Genomic DNA, 16,693 nt, shown 5'->3' with positions numbered 1-16,693 from the left:
ATATATATACATTAAATTCTATCAATACTTTTATTTTATAATATTTTTTAATAAAATCTAACTATTCATAAAAAATAGTGCATTAAATACGCAAAAATTATTGGGTTCAATTTAGACGTGCCCCTTCAAATTTATTAATATTTGCATTGTAATTAAAATATGCAATATTAATAAAAATAATGTGTTGCTTTAGACTGATTTTGTACTCGCTCAAATTTTTTTCCTTACACAATGATTACACCATTAATACAAATAATGAATGAATGTAAGAGTTGACATTGACAAAATAGGCATATCATTAATGTAATTTCCATTTTCCTGTGTTCTCCCAACAGTTCCCCAAATCATCATAGGAAGGAAACCGGAAGAGATTCAATGAGACAGAAAACAAGGAAGAGTGCGATAAATTCTGTTGGAGACATGTTTCTGCTGTGGTTTTGATGAACCATTACTCCATTAGATCATATAAGGAAACCAATTTTTGGGAAAAGAAAAAGGGCAACTAAGACAGTGGAGATAACGGGAATGGATCCTCTCCAACCGAAAAAAAAAATTGAATAGTATCCGGTGTTTGATTTTACCATTTATTATTTTCTTTTTCTTATTAATTTAAGATAAGAGATCACACTTTATTCTCTCAAATAAAAAAAAAATAGAGATGATCCATTTCTGTTACTACAAATCTCCTTAATACTATGACCAAAGTTTTAATTGAAATCGGATTGAATGTAGAGGTGATAAAAAGCATACAAATTTGTGTGGATCCACATAAGTAACTTGCAAACACAATATCCAATGTTGACTTTGGTTAAGATTTTGTTGACTATTATTCATATAGGCCTATAGGGTTCCACATCAAGTGAGACCATACCAAATGTAACAGACTAATAGTATTAGAATAAATGTAGAATTGTAGATAACCAAATTAATGTACAAAGACAATTATACCAAGATCACATTTCTTAGTAGAGAGAAACCATGTAAAAAGACAAATTATTCATTAGATAATATTTTATCCCATACATTAATTCAAACTTAGGACATTTTTTCCGCAGGTAAATATATTTTTTGGATCGTTTGACAGTAATTATTGAAAATTAACCAATAGCAACTAATTCTTACTCCATCAAAATTTATGATTTTTCTGAAAATAGAGGTGGTTGCAAATTTTTTATTTCTCGACTAATTTATCATAGATTTGATCTTCATTTAAAATATTTATTACAGGTCAATAAATTACTACATATATAAAATCAAATTTGAATTCTCAATAGTTACTTAAAAGAAAAAGTGAGCTAATTAACCCAAGATGGTGAGAGCTGGTTACAAGATTTGCGGCAAATTGCATACTGATTGCCTTGAAAATTGATGGATAGCTTGTTTCTGGTCGGTTATTTTTTGGTGTAGCTATTTAGATTTATTTATGGGTTTTTGCTCTTTGATGGATAGTTAAGGGTTCAGAATGTTTTGGATGATGGACCAATCATGAAATCGAATCCTTTTATGTTTTTTGGTGATGAATTGAAAGTACTACCATTCATTACCAAATTTGTTTCTCAGGGGCCCAAAATCCATAATCTCCAAAAACCTTATAAGCCCATTAAGGTCCAGCAGATCCAAATCAAAATTTAGGGTTTATCAAAAAAGGAAAAAACTTTCTCCACTAAAACCCTAGTCAGCAGCTCTCTTCAAAGTCGTCTTCCTCAGTAGTAGGGTTTCTTCCGTTCCTCTCTCTTCTCGTTCTCCGAGTGTCTTTCAATGGCGCTGTTCCTTCTCTACGAATCCGCGTCGGGTTACGCGCTCTTCGAAGCTCATGGCCTCGACGAAATAGGGCAGAATACTGAAGCGGTTCGGAACTCCGTTTCTGATCTGAACCGGTTCGGGAAAGTGGTCAAGCTTCGTTCTTTCAACCCTTTTACTTCTGCACTCGATGCCCTAAAACAGTGCAACGCCATTTCTGAAGGTAAACAAAATAACCTTCCCCGTTTCTTAAAAGCTAAAATGAATGCTCTGCGAAGTTTTAAATAATGAGGTGTTCATCTTCGAATAAAATGCTATAGTGGTTCAGCTTTGCTTCGCTGACTCGCTGAGTTTTCATGCTCTTGCTTTGTATTGTATTGGGTTTCATCAAAATCTAATTTTCTCTTCAGTGATCATAGAAGATTGATTATATAGAACTATTAATTAATTAATAGAGTAAGATTCTATGATGCTGTTGTTGTTATCATGCACATGTTCGTTGTTGTCTTTGGTGTTCAGGCTTGCTGACCGATGAGTTGAGAACTGTTTTGGAGACTAACTTACCTAAAGTCAAGGAAGGTAAGAAGTCAAAGTTTAGTTTAGGCGTGTCAGATCCTAAGATTGGTTCACAGATAGCTGAAGTGACTAAAATCCCTTGTCAAAGCAATGAGTTTGTCAGTGAGCTGCTTCGTGGCGTGCGGCTCCACTTTGATAAGTTTGTTGGTGATCTCAAGGTTAGCATTTGCTGTTGCTTCCCTTTGTTTGTGTGCTTTTGTTTTGCATGCATGAGCTGGATATGCATTTCAATTGGAATTTATTTTTCTTGGTATTTTTGTTCATATTATTTTTGCCCCTACTTGAATAATGCAGACAGGAGATTTGGAAAAGGCACAACTTGGTCTGGGGCACAGTTATAGTAGAGCAAAGGTGAAATTCAATGTTAATCGAGTTGACAATATGGTCATTCAAGCAATCTTCCTTCTCGATACACTTGATAAGGATATCAATTCATTCTCAATGAGAGTCAGGTAGTTTTGTGACAGTGAATCGGAAAATCTTAAATCTAGAGTTTTAGATATTAAAGTATTTCACTTCTTTTGATAGAATTAATAAACTTGAGGTGTAATTATCTCGGTCGTTTGCCAATAATGTGTAGAGAATGGTACTCTTGGCATTTCCCTGAATTGGTGAAGATTGTAAATGATAATTATCTGTATGCAAAAGTTGCAAAGTTTATTGAGGATAAAGCAAAGTTGGCTGAGGACAAGATTCCAGAGTTGACTGACATTGTTGGAGATGAAGATAAAGCGAAGGAGATTGTGGAAGCTGCCAAGGCCTCCATGGGTAGAACTCTCACTTGTATACCATATTCAACTTATGTTTCATTCTTTATCTAAATTTTCTTTTTTCCTTGTTTTCAGGGCAGGATTTGTCCCCAGTGGACTTGATTAATGTCCACCAATTTGCACAGCGGGTAATGGACCTATCTGAGTACAGGCGGAAGCTGTATGATTACTTGGTTGCTAAAATGAATGACATTGCACCAAATTTGGCTTCTTTGATTGGTGAAGTTGTTGGTGCACGTTTAATTTCACATGCTGGTAGTCTAACAAATTTAGCCAAGTGTCCTTCTTCAACTCTTCAAATTCTTGGTGCTGAGAAGGCATTGTTCAGGTTTTTATCTCTACTTGTTAGTTTCCTTCCAAGATGGAACTGACTACTTGGTCATAGAAGAAGAATAAGGTCCATTTTATGTTGTATAACTGAAAATAGTTTGTTGTTTACCATTGTTTATGGTATGGCTGGTTAGTCTCTTTCAATGGTGCAAGTTAAATTAGGGCATTGTGGCACAATCCTTTCTACTTTCTTTTTCATTTTCTTTTAATCTTGTACACGTTAAATTCAGTGTCAGATAGTTCTCCATAAATAAATCATTGCATCACTGTTTAGGTAATAGTTCTCCCTCCATAAGTCCCCATATGCATTTTGACGTGTCAAGAAAAGGTGCCAGTTTGAGTTTGGAATATCTTTGCTATGATTATTGTGTCACCATTACTTGTAAGTTAAATCATTGTTGCATGTTTTCAGGGCTCTAAAGACAAGAGGAAACACTCCCAAATATGGTTTGATATTCCACTCCTCTTTCATTGGTCGAGCATCCGCTAAAAACAAGGGCCGAATGGCTCGCTATCTTGCAAATAAATGTTCTATTGCATCACGGATTGACTGCTTTTCTGGTTTGTTATTCTAAGTGTTAATTATAGAAATATTATGCGTTACATAACATGTTACCGCATGTAAAAATTATATCATTACACTGATGCAGAAAGGGGAACTACTGCATTTGGGGAGAAGCTTCGCGAGCAAGTTGAGGAGCGACTTGATTTTTATGACAAGGGAGTTGCCCCTCGTAAGAACATAGATGTTATGAAGTCTGCCATTGAAAGTGCTGATAACAAAGGTGGGACTGAGTGGATTATATGCATTTAGCAGTGATTATAGTTTCAAAATATAATGAGCCTATTTTTATGGGGTAAAAAAAAAAAACTACAGCCATGTATATGTTGTATATAATACTTACTACTTTTGTAATGGGACATATTTGCTTATTCATTGTAATTTTACAGATATGGAGATGGAAACAGAAGAAGTGCCTGTTGAAGCTTCAGGCAAGAAAGCCAAGAAGAAGAAGCAAAAAGCTGCAGATGAAGGTGATGACATGGCTGTAGAAACCACAAATGGTGATGCATTGGAAGATCAAAAATCAGAAAAGAAGAAGAAAAAGAAAGAAAAGAGGAAATTGGACCAAGAGGCTGAACAAAATGTTATCAATGGTGTTGCCGATGGAGAAGTTAAAAAGAAGAAAAAAAAGGATAAAAAGGATGAAAATGGGGAAATGGTGGAGGCTGCAAGTGAAACAAAGAAGAAGAAGAAATCAAAAAGTTAAGAAGATTGGTAAGCCATGGAGGGCAATTTTAACTGTTGAAATCTTATTTGTCATGTTACTGTTTTTGGAGAATGTTGAATTTCATTTGCTTATAACTTATGCCCTTTGGTGCCATGTTTGGACTTGCCTTCTTGGTGTTGATTAGCATAGAAAATTTTGTCCCACCAATCTTTTAGCTTTGGCATCATTGTAGTAATTGGAGTATCTTCATCATATAATAGTTTTTACGTCATCTTTCAATTTTCGAAATGAAGATAGTGATTAATTAGGTTCTTAACACCAATTATTACATATATATTTTATTCCAGATCATATATTTGTTTATTTTTGAAAAATGATTAACACCTATTATTGCACCAATAAGTCACTGCTTGGAAAATATGTTTTGATTGTTTTCCTCTGATCAAGATGATTAGATAATTTCTTGTGAGAGTCGTAAGTCATAAAAACTTTCGTTTGTTGAAATATGTACTTTTAAACACATTTTTGGAGCACATAGTACTAATGATGATGATAATAATAATTGCCCAATCAAAACTTTATAGAACTAACTCATTGAGAACCAAGGCACTCCAAAATAACAAGTATCATAAAAAAGGGCTCTGTCTCAACTGTACAAATGCTACTACAAACCACACTAAAATATGCAGAGTTTGAATATATCAGTTCTGTTCCTCAAAAGCCTTAGGTAAAGCCTCATCAGACTTTAATGTCATATTAGGGAATTAAACTAGCCAGCTCATATGCATGGAGTTGCTAATAGACAACAATCCAACAAGATCATAAACCCTTGGACCCAGGAAGATCAATCCAATTTAGCTGGATTTCCAGTTCACCACATTCCACGTTTCGCAGTCTAAGGATCATATCTTGAACAAGCTTACCGTTGATATAAGTGATGCGGCTCTCATCTGCGAGATAGTTATCCCGGCTTTGTTGTATTCTTTTGACCACAGTACCATTTGGCAGGCCTGTCACATTCATCTTCAAGGCTTCTATAAATGGTAAGATTTCAAACTCTGCATCTCCCATTTTGTCATCTTTGCTAAATGTATCGTGGTCATATATAGTCTGCAGTCAGAAAGGATAGACTCCGAATTAGCAATCCAATACACAAATCGATGTAGCGCGAAATCAGGGATAAACAACTACCAACAAAATCACTGCACATTTTTTGACCTTGTCACTGCAGAGATACTAGAAATTAATATCGAAAAAGTTCATAATTTTAGTTTGGTTTTGCGCTTTTCAACTGATTAAACAAAGCACAGCATCCATACTACATTCATACCAATTGATTAATAAGTAATAACACAAAGTCATGGCTTCCAGTATCCAGCTTTATTAAGATCATACTACAACAGTTTACCATTAAGGGCATGTTTGGTTGGAGAGTAAAATGAGGCGAAAATTTTCATGGATAAGTTTCATTATACATAGACCTTATCCATCAGAATTTCCCCCCTAATTTAAGATTTGGTTTTAATTAGCATGTATGAGAAAATGAGAAAGAACAAGAGCTTTCAAAGTAATTGCAAAAATTTGGGGGTGGCCACTGCCCCTCTCATGACACAAAAGCCTCCTACTTCTGAAAGCAGATATGTATAGTTGATGAAATTTAGTGAGTTAAAGTAGAGCAATTCAGGAAATGCTATACATATGGTAGTTCAATAATTCAATTATAGATAGTCCAACATGGCAACATTGTTCACATGTATCTGTGTGATGTGTAGACTCTGATCTTATCCTTACTTTTTTTTGTTGTCACATTTTTTTGGCTCAAAAAATACATTTCAACCAGCATAATGAAGGCAAGAACAACAGCATCAATTCTCAATATATATGTTGAACATGCCTTTGCATTCTCTAACTAGCGAGAAAATGTGGCATTAAGTAGTTGAACAAATTCACTTACCAGTGAGACTGAAGCATGCGGATCTACAACCGAAAGCGTGAGGTCCTCATTCCACTCAGGATTAACATCCCTTTTAATCACACGAGTCTTGAGTTTCTGAAACCGAAAAACAACAAACACATGTCATGATCATGAAAGTGCATAATTTGGCACCACTTTAATTTAATATCATAAAATGTTTGAATTTATATTGTTCCTATCACCCAAGCTATTATGCAAGTAAACATCGATAAAACCATAGAATTAAAAGTTGAAAACAAAAAACAAAAAAAGAAACCCACCAATTTAAGCATGAAACAAAAGCCAAAATACGAAAAATTAGGAAATTTCATAAAACAGCTAGTAGAATTTGTGCTTAATATGTCATGTTCTTATAGTCACTAATTTGAAACCCACAAGGGTTCCTCCAAAATCAAGAACTTCCCATAGCTGGACAACATAAAAATAACAACTTTTTCATCAATTCCTTTTAAGAAAAAAAAAATCATCCTGGAATTAAAAACAAGGCCAAGCAAAGTGTACCGCAGTCAAGACATAGAGGAAAACATACAAAAACAAAAACAAAAATAGAAACCCTTGTTGGTGAATGAATTATAACAAAGCAAACTGAAATTAAAGGAAGCAAAAAAAGGAAAAAAATTTATGATGATGACGTTACCTGTTTACCCATCTTGATGACAACATAGGGATCGCTACTACGAACATCACGAACGGCGAGGTTGACGCCACGCTTGATTCGAACCCTAAGAAGTCCCATAAGGTTCTCCATCAGAGACTTTGGTGGTGACTCCGGTGACGAAGATCTCGAATTCGAACTCGACCGTGAACGCAACTGAATATTCTGCTGCGAATTCGTACCAAAACGCCAATGCTTATGCGAATTTGACCGTGCATTTGTTTCCCCCATTTATCTTTTTCCCCTTTATAAATTTATATTATCAACTCCGCAAAATTGATAATTAAATACTAATTCTATTTAATATTAAAATATTATATTGTATTATATTATACGGATACTATGTAATCTGAGTCTGGAACAGGAACACCGTGACCACCGCGAATCAAAAATTCAAAAATCACGAAAAGAAAATGCAACTCCACAATTATGTGATGATGAAGGGGTTTAAATTTAATCCTTAATTTGAATGAATCTGAGGTGGAATTGAAGAATATTCAGAAGAAAACTGTGCAAAAGAAAAAGTAAAAGAGAGAAGCGTGTGGGGCCAACCGGAGTTAGGGTTTGTCGTATATAGAAGTAGGAGTCACGAGAATACAAGCTAGTTCGGTCTTCTCACGTAACGTGTGTTTTGTCGGTTTTTTCAGTTACTACGACTTTATGATAGAGAGGATATATCTGTTTTTGATTCATTTTTCATTTTCAGTTTTCTCTATGTTTGTGTGCTGTTTTTTGTTCTTTTTTTCCGTTATTTCTTTCAAGCGTTGTTTCGGATTGCTTTTTCTGTGAAATGGATTTGTGGGCTCTGGTCTAGAAAGAAAAACGTCAGAGACAAAAAAAAAAATATTTAATAAAGAACGAAAGAAAACTCTTCAAGACCAATTAAAAAGAGAGAGATTAACATTTAATTCATAGTAGCGCATATAGCTTAGGTAATTATGTTACTGAATGTATAATAGGGGAATACGTTTGGAAGGTATTAAAATCAACGCTTAGAATTGTTACTTTATTGTTTTTGTGTCGAATGAATTACGGTAGAAACTGCAGCAAAGAACCTTCAACGGAATGTTGATGGTTATTTATAAGAGTTTAATTTTAATGTACTCACGGTTTAAAATATTTTATATAGTCTCGTAATTATATTTATTTTTTTTAGATGATTTATATAGTCAATGTAAAAAAATTATTTTTATTAATGTAATATTATATAATTAGAACCATTGAGTTATAGTTCAAATAACATAGTCTTTTCATACTCATTTAAAATGTTGTGGGTTCGAGTCTCCTATCTTTAGCAAAAAAAAAAAAATATATATATAATTAGACACTCGTATACTAAGAGTGGATCAAAATTAAAGTCTATTTATAAAATAAATATTGTTAGACTTTGGTTGTTAATAAGCCGTAATTGGTTTTCACTGGCTACACCTTACAACTTACAAGCATTGAAAAGATACAATTCTTTTGTTATAAATAAGTCCATTTGTTTTTGGTAAAATACATATAAGTCCATTTGTTATGTGAAAGAGTAGGAGGTGTTTACCTAAAAAAATTAACAGAAAAGGAAGGAGGAAGTTTTATGTGCGACCGATCTCTGCTTGGGCCTAACCGAACCCATTAACGAATAATATATATATATATATTGGTAAAAATTCGGGCGCAGTCGACTTAATGTGAAGTTGATAGTTGAGAATCGTTAGATAAAAATTTAGTCAAATCATCTAACGATTCTTAATTATCAACTTCACATGAAGTCGAATGCAGTTAAGTTTCTACCACACACACATATATATATATATATATATATATATATCACACATTATTAGCATAATTTCTGACCCAAAAGAAAAATATTAGCATAATTACAAGGTGTTTGCTACGGATTAAAAAAAATCTTATTTATATTTATATACATTTTTTAAATTAGTTATATTTTCGCATTTCAATATTTAACTTGTGACTGCAAACAAGATAAAAAAACTAAATTATATTATTTCTTTTCTTTAAACGAGATATGCGTACAATGACAATTAAATCAAGCTATTGGACAACTAAAAAAATGTTTATAATACATCTTGAATCGATTTAAAAAGTAAAATTGATATAATTTATTATAATTTAAATTTATTTGTTTTTATTTTTCAATCTAGTCTAATTTGATTGAATAACTGTGATTTGTATTATATTGATTTGAATATATTATTTTAAGAAAAAACACCAAAGAGACTAGAAAACCCCTTTGAACTCACATGAAGTAACTTCATATAACATAACACACATCCCTTTTCCAAAGGGAAAAGCTTACCACAGGTACTTTCAATCATCATTGATAAATGAGGACCATCTAACTTGAATTTCAAAATATAAAAGAGAAAGAATAATTAAATTGAATCTGCGTGTAGTGAATTGGAGCCAACTAGTTGAAAAATAGGTTAATTACACACAAAATGTAAGCCAACCCCCCACTACCCTAATTTTTTAAATTTCAAAATTGAAAATAAAAGGAGACTGATTGAGTTGGCTTATATTGTAGTTGGTTTCTAGACTTTTTCTAATTACAATTAGTCCATCCCTCAAATATTTTGTACGGAAACATATATCCAGTGCAATAGCTTCCTCAATCTTTCTGCAGCCGAGGATGCCATTTTGTTGGTTGGTTCAAGTAACTGTACTATGGCACGTTGAAAATCTGCAAAGAAAAATGATCACCTATGATTTCAACAATAGCAAATTTTCATATATTACAGCAACAACTTAAAACAAAGAAAAAAGGAATATGATCATTATAAACTCATTAGCATCTAACACTCATACGATATAGCCAAATATTATTACAATTAATTTGAATGACTACATAGTTTTGAAAGTCCAAGAGTGTTTTAGCAAATTAAAATGTCAGAAACTAAGAGGAAACTTTGAAATACTTGAGAGAGAAAAAAAACTAGAATTCAGATAAACAGGCACATCAGGTTTTTATCTCTAATTCTGCATTTCTATTTATAAATGATAAGATGTAGTTATCAGATCCAAATAAATATTGAATAACCGGAATGTGAAAAAGTTAGATGGAGCTTCTTCATATGAAGTGGATACATACTTTAAATATCAGAGAGCAAACAGTTTTTGTGTTTCATATATGACAATCAATAGAAGTTCAATCAAAGCTTGGTTTTCGAAACCTGCAGATATTTGAACCTTGAATTTAAAAAAAAAAATTCATTTACTCTATATGACGAAAACTAATGATCATGTTTTGTCGAAGTTAATCGCATTTGTACAATATGCCTCAGGCAAAGCTTTACATATGCAACTGCATGAACACAAAATGTGAATATGTTCCAAAATACATTAGATGGCTACATCAGCAAGTATGTTGCCGCATGGGTAAATGAAGAGATTCAAAGACAATAACAAGAGTGCAGGGAAGCTTAACAAGTGATTCACTTTAAAGGATGAAATCAAAATAAAGTTAGCTTAGGAATAAAGTAACATCAATGCACAAATATAATAAAAAAGGAAATAACAATATATCCCCACAGCCACAAGACACATATGGCAACCACTTTGACACAAATGGTGCCACAAAATAAGCAATGACAGAAAATATCCAAGTGTGGCTAAAGCAGAACCAAGAATCACCATTAGATAAAGAAAGTAGAAGCATCAATATGGAAGGATAGATGATCAAGAAGAAGGTAACAAAACACATTAAAAAAAGAAAAAAGAAAAAAAAGAGAGTACGAGATAAATACAACATTATGTGATGTCCAACAAGAAGGATCTCACCTACTTTTTTCCTTGCAGTAGGCCTCTAGATATCTTTTCACGACGAAGTTTCTCTGCTTTATCATTGTCTTCCATTTTGACAAGAATGCCAATGCTTCTTCAAACCATTCAATAAGCCTCTAGCAATCATTTCCCAAAGAAGTTTCTCTGCCATGTCATTCTCATCTTTTTCAAACAAAGCACGAATAACAGTTTCAAAAGTCACAATATTTGGTAAGCAACCATTGTCTTCACTTTCCGACAACAGGGCCAATGCTTCTTCAAACAAGCCCTCTTTGCAGAGCCCTTTAATCATAATAGTGTATGTTAGGGACTGAATATGACGTTTGAAATGTTAGGGACCAAATTACGACTTAGCCCAAACATTAGAGACCAAAATAATACTTTACCCCCACACAATAAATAGTACATGAAGAACCTAATTTCATTATAATGCTAAGACTGATTCCTCAAAGTTTATAGCAGCATCAACCATATTCTATCTAGTTTGGGTTCAATTCATTTTGTTTATTAGTGCAGTCAGAAGAGTGATTTTTGTGAAAGTAGCTATTATTCACTTCCATTTAAAACTGATTTTGAAGCATAAAATCCAATGGCGGGTTCAACAAGAAATCAAATAAGCTGAGAAAATATTAAATCAAGTGTCTCGCAATGATTTCAAAGGGGTAAACTGAAATCCAAGTATAAAGGAAAATTCTAGAGAACTTCAATATTGTCTTTGCCATGCTGCAACTTAACATGCTTGAGTGCACCTAGCAATCAGAAAGCATGGAACAAAGATGAAATCCATGTCAAGAATCCAAAATACTCAACCACCAATGCAAAATACTTAATCAGCACTTAAGCAGTAAGGCTATATAATAGTTCAACTTTTGATCCCAAAAGAAATTGTACTAACATTCAAAGATATTCTTCAAGAACAAATGCAATTTCAAACTGTACAACATTGTTTCACTTTTAATTCTTTATTCTAACCCCAGTCATCACTTCAGAGAAGATTTAAAAAAACCAAAGAAACAGGTGAAGAAACAATTGTACTGGGAATTAGAATCCCCAAATCTTTTGTGACAGGAGTAGCTAATAACAGACAACAAAACTCCAAACCATGTTTTAATAATAAAACCTTTTCAACATGATTTTAAACAAGAATATAATAATCCCTATTGGATTTTGCAACGAGAAATAATGAAATAATTCAACTAAGCATCAACTGCTGAGTAACATTATTATGAAAATGAACAAAGGTTTTAAGATACCATTAATTACAACTAAGTAACATTAATTATGAAAATCGACATAAAATGTACATATTTTCAATTGATTTCTAAGAGTTACCGCTGAGTAACATCAATTATGAAAATGAACAAAGGTTTTAAGATAATTCACATTTGAACCATATTAGCCAAATTCCTAGAAATTCCTTCTTGCACAGCCTTTTTTTTTTTGGAAACAAGTGTAATCATATACTTAGTATACAGGTTTCTTCAGCTGTCATCAGATTTTGAAAAATAACAAAATGTTGAAATTGTCAACAAAAAAAAAAAAAAGTGGGAAGTTTCTTCAGCTGTGATCAGATTTTAAAAAATAACAAAATGTTGAAATAGTCAACCAAAGAAAAGTGGGACCATGCATTTAGTAGATGTATTTGTTTCAAAGATGGCAGTGAAAATCATATATCTACGTCATTAATCTTGCCACTACATGTCTTTTAGAAGAATTCTAGGAAGATTCAGTCAAATAAAGCACAGTTGCTCACCAGACCAATCATGAGCTCTTAATTACTATCAACACATCTTAAGCACTAACCCACCAGTTACAACAGAAAATCTATTAATTTGAGTTGATTTATTTCTCCTCTTGCCATTTCCATAAGCCTCTAGCAATCATTTCACGAAGATGTTTCAGCGCTTGATCATTTTCACCTTTTTCCAACAGAGCACGAATAATTGTTTCATAAGTTACAGCATCCGGAGAGAAACCATGGTCTTCCATTTCAGACATTAAGGCCAATGCTTCATTAAGTAGGCCCTCTTTGCAGAGCCCGTTTATCATAACAGTGTATGTCCTTGTGTTCAGATGATAGCCTTTAATGGAAAGATCTTGAAAAATCTCTTTTGCATTTTGAAGTCTTCCACTTTTGCACAGGCCATCTATAAGTATGGTGTATGTATATATATCTGGATCAATGCCACACTCTTTTATTTGATTGAATAACATAAGTGCCTTGTCATATTGTTTCATATTGAACAAAGCATCCAGCAAAGAACTGTAAGTGACTATATTAGCGGGTTGACCTCGATTAAATCAAGTGTCTCACAATTATTTCAAAGGGACAAACTGAAATCCAAGTATAAAGAAAATTCATACTAGAGATCTTTAATATTGTCTGTGCCATGCTTTAACTTAACATGCTTGAGTGCACCTAGCAATCAGTAAGCATGGAACAAAGATGATATCCATGATAAGAATCCAAATACTCAACCACCAATACAAGGTCAATACCAGTTTCATAGAATAAGTTAATCAGCACTTAAGCAGTGAGGCTATATAATAGTTCAACTTTTGATTGCAAAAGAAATTGTATTAGCATTCAAAAATATTCTACAAGAACAAATGCAATTTCAATCTTTACAACATTGTTTCACTTTTAATTCTTTATTCTAACCCCACTCATCACAATGCAGAGAAGATTTAGAAAATACCAAAGAAATAGGTGTAGAAATAGTTGAAGTTGGCATTAGAATCACCAAATCTTTCATGACAGGTGTAGCTGATATCAGACAACAAAACCCTAAACCATGTTTTAATAATAAAAGCTTTTCAACATGATTTTAAACAAGAACAATGTAATAATCCCTATATAGGATTTTTCAATAAGAAATAATGAAATAATTCAATTAAGCATTAACTGCTGAGTAACATTAGTTCCGAAAATGAACAAGGGTTTTAAGATAACATTAATTACAACTGTACATTAATTATGGAAATGAACATAATGTACATATTTTCAATTGATTTCTAAGAATTAAAGCCGAGTAACATTAATTATGAAAATGAACAAAGGTTTTAAGATAATTCATATTTGAACCAAATTAGCCAAATTCCTAGAAATTCCTTCTTGCACAGACTTTTTTATTTGAAACATCAAGTGTAATCACAGACTTGGTATACAGGTTTCTTCACCTATGATCAGATTTTAAAAAATAACAAAAATGTTGAAATTGTCAACAAAAAAGGGGGTTCATGCATTTGGTAGAAGTATTTGTTTCAAAGATGGCAGTGAAAATCATACATCTATGTCATTAATCTTGCCACCGCATACCTTTTAGAAGAATTCTAAGAAGATTCAGTCAAATAAAACACAGTTGCTCATCAGACCAATCATGAGCTCTTAATTACTATCAAGAAATCTTAAGCACTAAGCCACCAGACTAGGAAAATCCGCCGAAACAGGATGCATGATAGCCTTGGTAACAAAGACTAAAAAATAAGCCAATAACACAAGTTCAAAATTAATTCAATAACAGTGAGATAACCAAAATCAGAGTGATAGTGAGTTCATGGCATTTCCCAAATCCTCCAACCCAATAGATATAAAATTTACCAAGTTCTGTACAAATTTTGACAACAGAAAATTTATTAATTTGAGTTGATTTATTCCTCCTTAATGTCTTTTCAATAAGCCTCTAGCAATCATTTCCCGAAGAAGTTTCTTTGCCATGTCATTCTCATCTTTTTCAAACAAAGCACGAATAACAGTTTCAAAAGTCACAGCATTTGGTAAGCAACCAGTGCTTCCATTTTTGACAAGAGTGCCAATGCTTCTTCAAACAAGCCCTCTTTGCAGAGCCCATTGATCATAATATTGTATGTCCTCACATTTAGACGATAGCCTTTAACGGAAAGATCTTGAAAAATCTCTTTTGCATTTTTAAGCCATCCACTTTTGCACAGGCCATCTATAAGTATGGTGTATGTATATATATTCGGATCAATGCCACTCTCTTTCATTTGATTGAATAACATAAGTGCCTTGTCATGTTGTTTGACATTGAACAAAGCATCCATCAAAGAACTGTAAGTGACTATATTAGCGGGTTGACCTCGATCATGCATCTTTTCAAGAAGCTCCAAGGCACAAAGGATTCTCCTTGACTTTCCCAAGCCATCAATTAGAGTATTGTAAGTTACCGTGTCAGGAACCAAGTTCTTGCGACGCATCTCTTCGAAGAGATTCAAGGCGTCATCGATCATTTTACTTTTGCAAAAGCCATTAATCATGATATTGTAACTCCGAACATCAGGAAACACTCTATTATCAGCCATTGTGTTGAATATATATTTTGCCTTATTTACCTCATTAACCAAACAATATCCATCCATTAAGCTGGTGTAAGTAACCACATTTGGTTTCACACCATGTTTTGCCATTACAGCCAATACACTCTTTGCATCTTTGATCTTTCCTTCCTTGCATAGCCCATCAATCAAAGTATTATAGGTACAAACATCTGGAGTAATGTTTCTAAGCACCATATCACTTAACAAATCAATGGCTTCCTTATATTGACCCTCAAGACACAATCCAAAAATGAGAGAATTGTATGTGATAACATTGGGAGAAATTCCCTTAGCAAGCATTTCAGAGAATAAATGAAAAGCCTGACTTACAAGTGTATCCTTGCAGAGGCTATCAATAATTGCATTGTACATGAAGACATCAGGAGCAATGCCATAACGTGGAATGTTTCTCAACACTTGAATAGCAGCTGATGTGTGTCCGGTCTTACAGAGCCCATTGATCAACGTCCCATAAGTGACTTCATTAAAGTGAAATCCATGAGCCAGCACTTTGTCATGAAAGCGCACTGCTTTTTCAACACTACCAGAGAGACAGAGACCTTTCAGGATTGTTGTCAATGTTACCGTATTAGGTTGATAATCCATTCTGAACATCTTGGCCAATATAGAGAAAGCAAGCGTCATGCGACCCATGCCGCAACAACAATTGATTAAGATGTTCAAAGTAAATAAGTCGGGAGCGATTTCCCTGGCTTGCAATTGCTGAAAAAGGGAAACGGCGGCGTGGAAATGCTTCATCTTGGAAAGGGATCCCAAAATCTTGTTAAATTGGATGATGGGAGGAGTACGACGCATGGAGAGCATGCGAGTGAAGGAATCAACAGCTTCATCAAGTAATTGGGGCTGAGGGTGAGAGTGAGAGTGAGAGTGTAGGGATGAAGTTGAAGGGAAGCAAAGACGGAGAGCGGAGTGGGGAACAGAATTTGAGATTTGAAGAGCATACCTTAATTTGATTGGTGAGGATGAGAACGATGACAACATGTTTGCAATCGAGATTCAAGAGGAATGTGCTGTATTGAAGAGTACTTCACTTCAATATAAAAAAGAAGATTAGAGAAAGAAAATGAATAGAAATTTTTTTTTTGAATATAAAAAAATAAGAAAGAAAATTTTTTTGGGTGAGAGTTCTATTAATTTTTTTTTATTACAAGCACAAAAAAAAATATTATAATTTTTTATATTTCTAATACTACCTTTAGTTATATTATTATTAACAATTATTAATATAAACTTAGTTTTAATAATTTTAATATATTATTATAATAAA

At 33.3% G+C, this 16,693-nt stretch overlaps 4 protein-coding genes and 1 pseudogene across 4 annotated transcripts in view; 1 reads left to right on the top strand and 4 right to left on the bottom strand.

Annotated features, from left to right (window-relative positions):
* The first annotated feature begins 1,658 nt into the window (after window positions 1-1,658).
* Window positions 1,659-4,936, top strand: LOC107490638 (nucleolar protein 56). Its single transcript, XM_016111434.3, has 8 exons — window positions 1,659-1,963; window positions 2,260-2,474; window positions 2,611-2,768; window positions 2,897-3,084; window positions 3,162-3,414; window positions 3,829-3,977; window positions 4,067-4,201; window positions 4,368-4,936. The coding sequence occupies exons 1-8, from the start codon at window positions 1,759-1,761 to the stop codon at window positions 4,685-4,687; spliced, it is 1,623 nt and encodes a 540-aa protein (XP_015966920.1). The 5' UTR covers window positions 1,659-1,758; the 3' UTR covers window positions 4,688-4,936.
* A 289-nt stretch (window positions 4,937-5,225) lies between these two features.
* Window positions 5,226-7,742, bottom strand: LOC107490639 (protein C2-DOMAIN ABA-RELATED 4). The gene is made up of 3 exons (XM_016111435.3): window positions 7,261-7,742; window positions 6,603-6,698; window positions 5,226-5,758 (listed from the first exon to the last, which is right to left on the bottom strand). Exons 1-3 carry the CDS (start codon window positions 7,507-7,509, stop codon window positions 5,468-5,470), a joined length of 636 nt encoding a protein of 211 aa, XP_015966921.1. The 5' UTR covers window positions 7,510-7,742; the 3' UTR covers window positions 5,226-5,467.
* A 1,938-nt stretch (window positions 7,743-9,680) lies between these two features.
* Window positions 9,681-16,693, bottom strand: part of LOC110272484 (pentatricopeptide repeat-containing protein At1g62930, chloroplastic-like) — a 21,225-nt gene continuing 14,212 nt past the window's right edge. Inside the window, exon 3 of the mRNA XM_052262493.1 lies at window positions 9,681-9,967. The gene's annotated coding sequence lies outside the window, so the exon portion shown is untranslated. The remainder of the gene's footprint in view (window positions 9,968-16,693) is intronic.
* LOC107490640 (pentatricopeptide repeat-containing protein At1g63130, mitochondrial-like) lies at window positions 12,704-13,521 on the bottom strand. The gene has a single exon (XM_021143178.2). The coding sequence runs from the start codon at window positions 13,303-13,305 to the stop codon at window positions 12,910-12,912; it is 396 nt and encodes a 131-aa protein (XP_020998837.2). The 5' UTR covers window positions 13,306-13,521; the 3' UTR covers window positions 12,704-12,909.
* Window positions 14,567-16,693, bottom strand: part of LOC127747798 (pentatricopeptide repeat-containing protein At1g62930, chloroplastic-like) — a 28,784-nt pseudogene continuing 26,657 nt past the window's right edge.

The sequence above is a fragment of the Arachis duranensis genome, chromosome 5 (genome assembly GCF_000817695.3).
Source record: "Arachis duranensis cultivar V14167 chromosome 5, aradu.V14167.gnm2.J7QH, whole genome shotgun sequence".
Taxonomy (NCBI): Eukaryota; Viridiplantae; Streptophyta; class Magnoliopsida; order Fabales; family Fabaceae; genus Arachis; species Arachis duranensis.
This window is presented reverse-complemented; position numbering and strand designations above follow the sequence as displayed.

Coding starts and splice junctions, on each gene's coding strand:
- LOC107490640 (XM_021143178.2), bottom strand. CDS start 13,305: ATGAAACAATATGACAAGGCACTTATGTTATTCAATCAAATAAAAGAG.
- LOC107490639 (XM_016111435.3), bottom strand. CDS start 7,509: ATGGGGGAAACAAATGCACGGTCAAATTCGCATAAGCATTGGCGTTTT. Junction 6,699..7,260: donor TCATCAAGATGGGTAAACAG/GTAACGTCATCA, acceptor TTTCGGTTTCAG/AAACTCAAGACTCGTGTGAT. Junction 5,759..6,602: donor CGCATGCTTCAGTCTCACTG/GTAAGTGAATTT, acceptor TTCTGACTGCAG/ACTATATATGACCACGATAC.
- LOC107490638 (XM_016111434.3), top strand. CDS start 1,759: ATGGCGCTGTTCCTTCTCTACGAATCCGCGTCGGGTTACGCGCTCTTC. Junction 2,769..2,896: donor TCATTCTCAATGAGAGTCAG/GTAGTTTTGTGA, acceptor AATAATGTGTAG/AGAATGGTACTCTTGGCATT. Junction 3,978..4,066: donor ACGGATTGACTGCTTTTCTG/GTTTGTTATTCT, acceptor ACACTGATGCAG/AAAGGGGAACTACTGCATTT.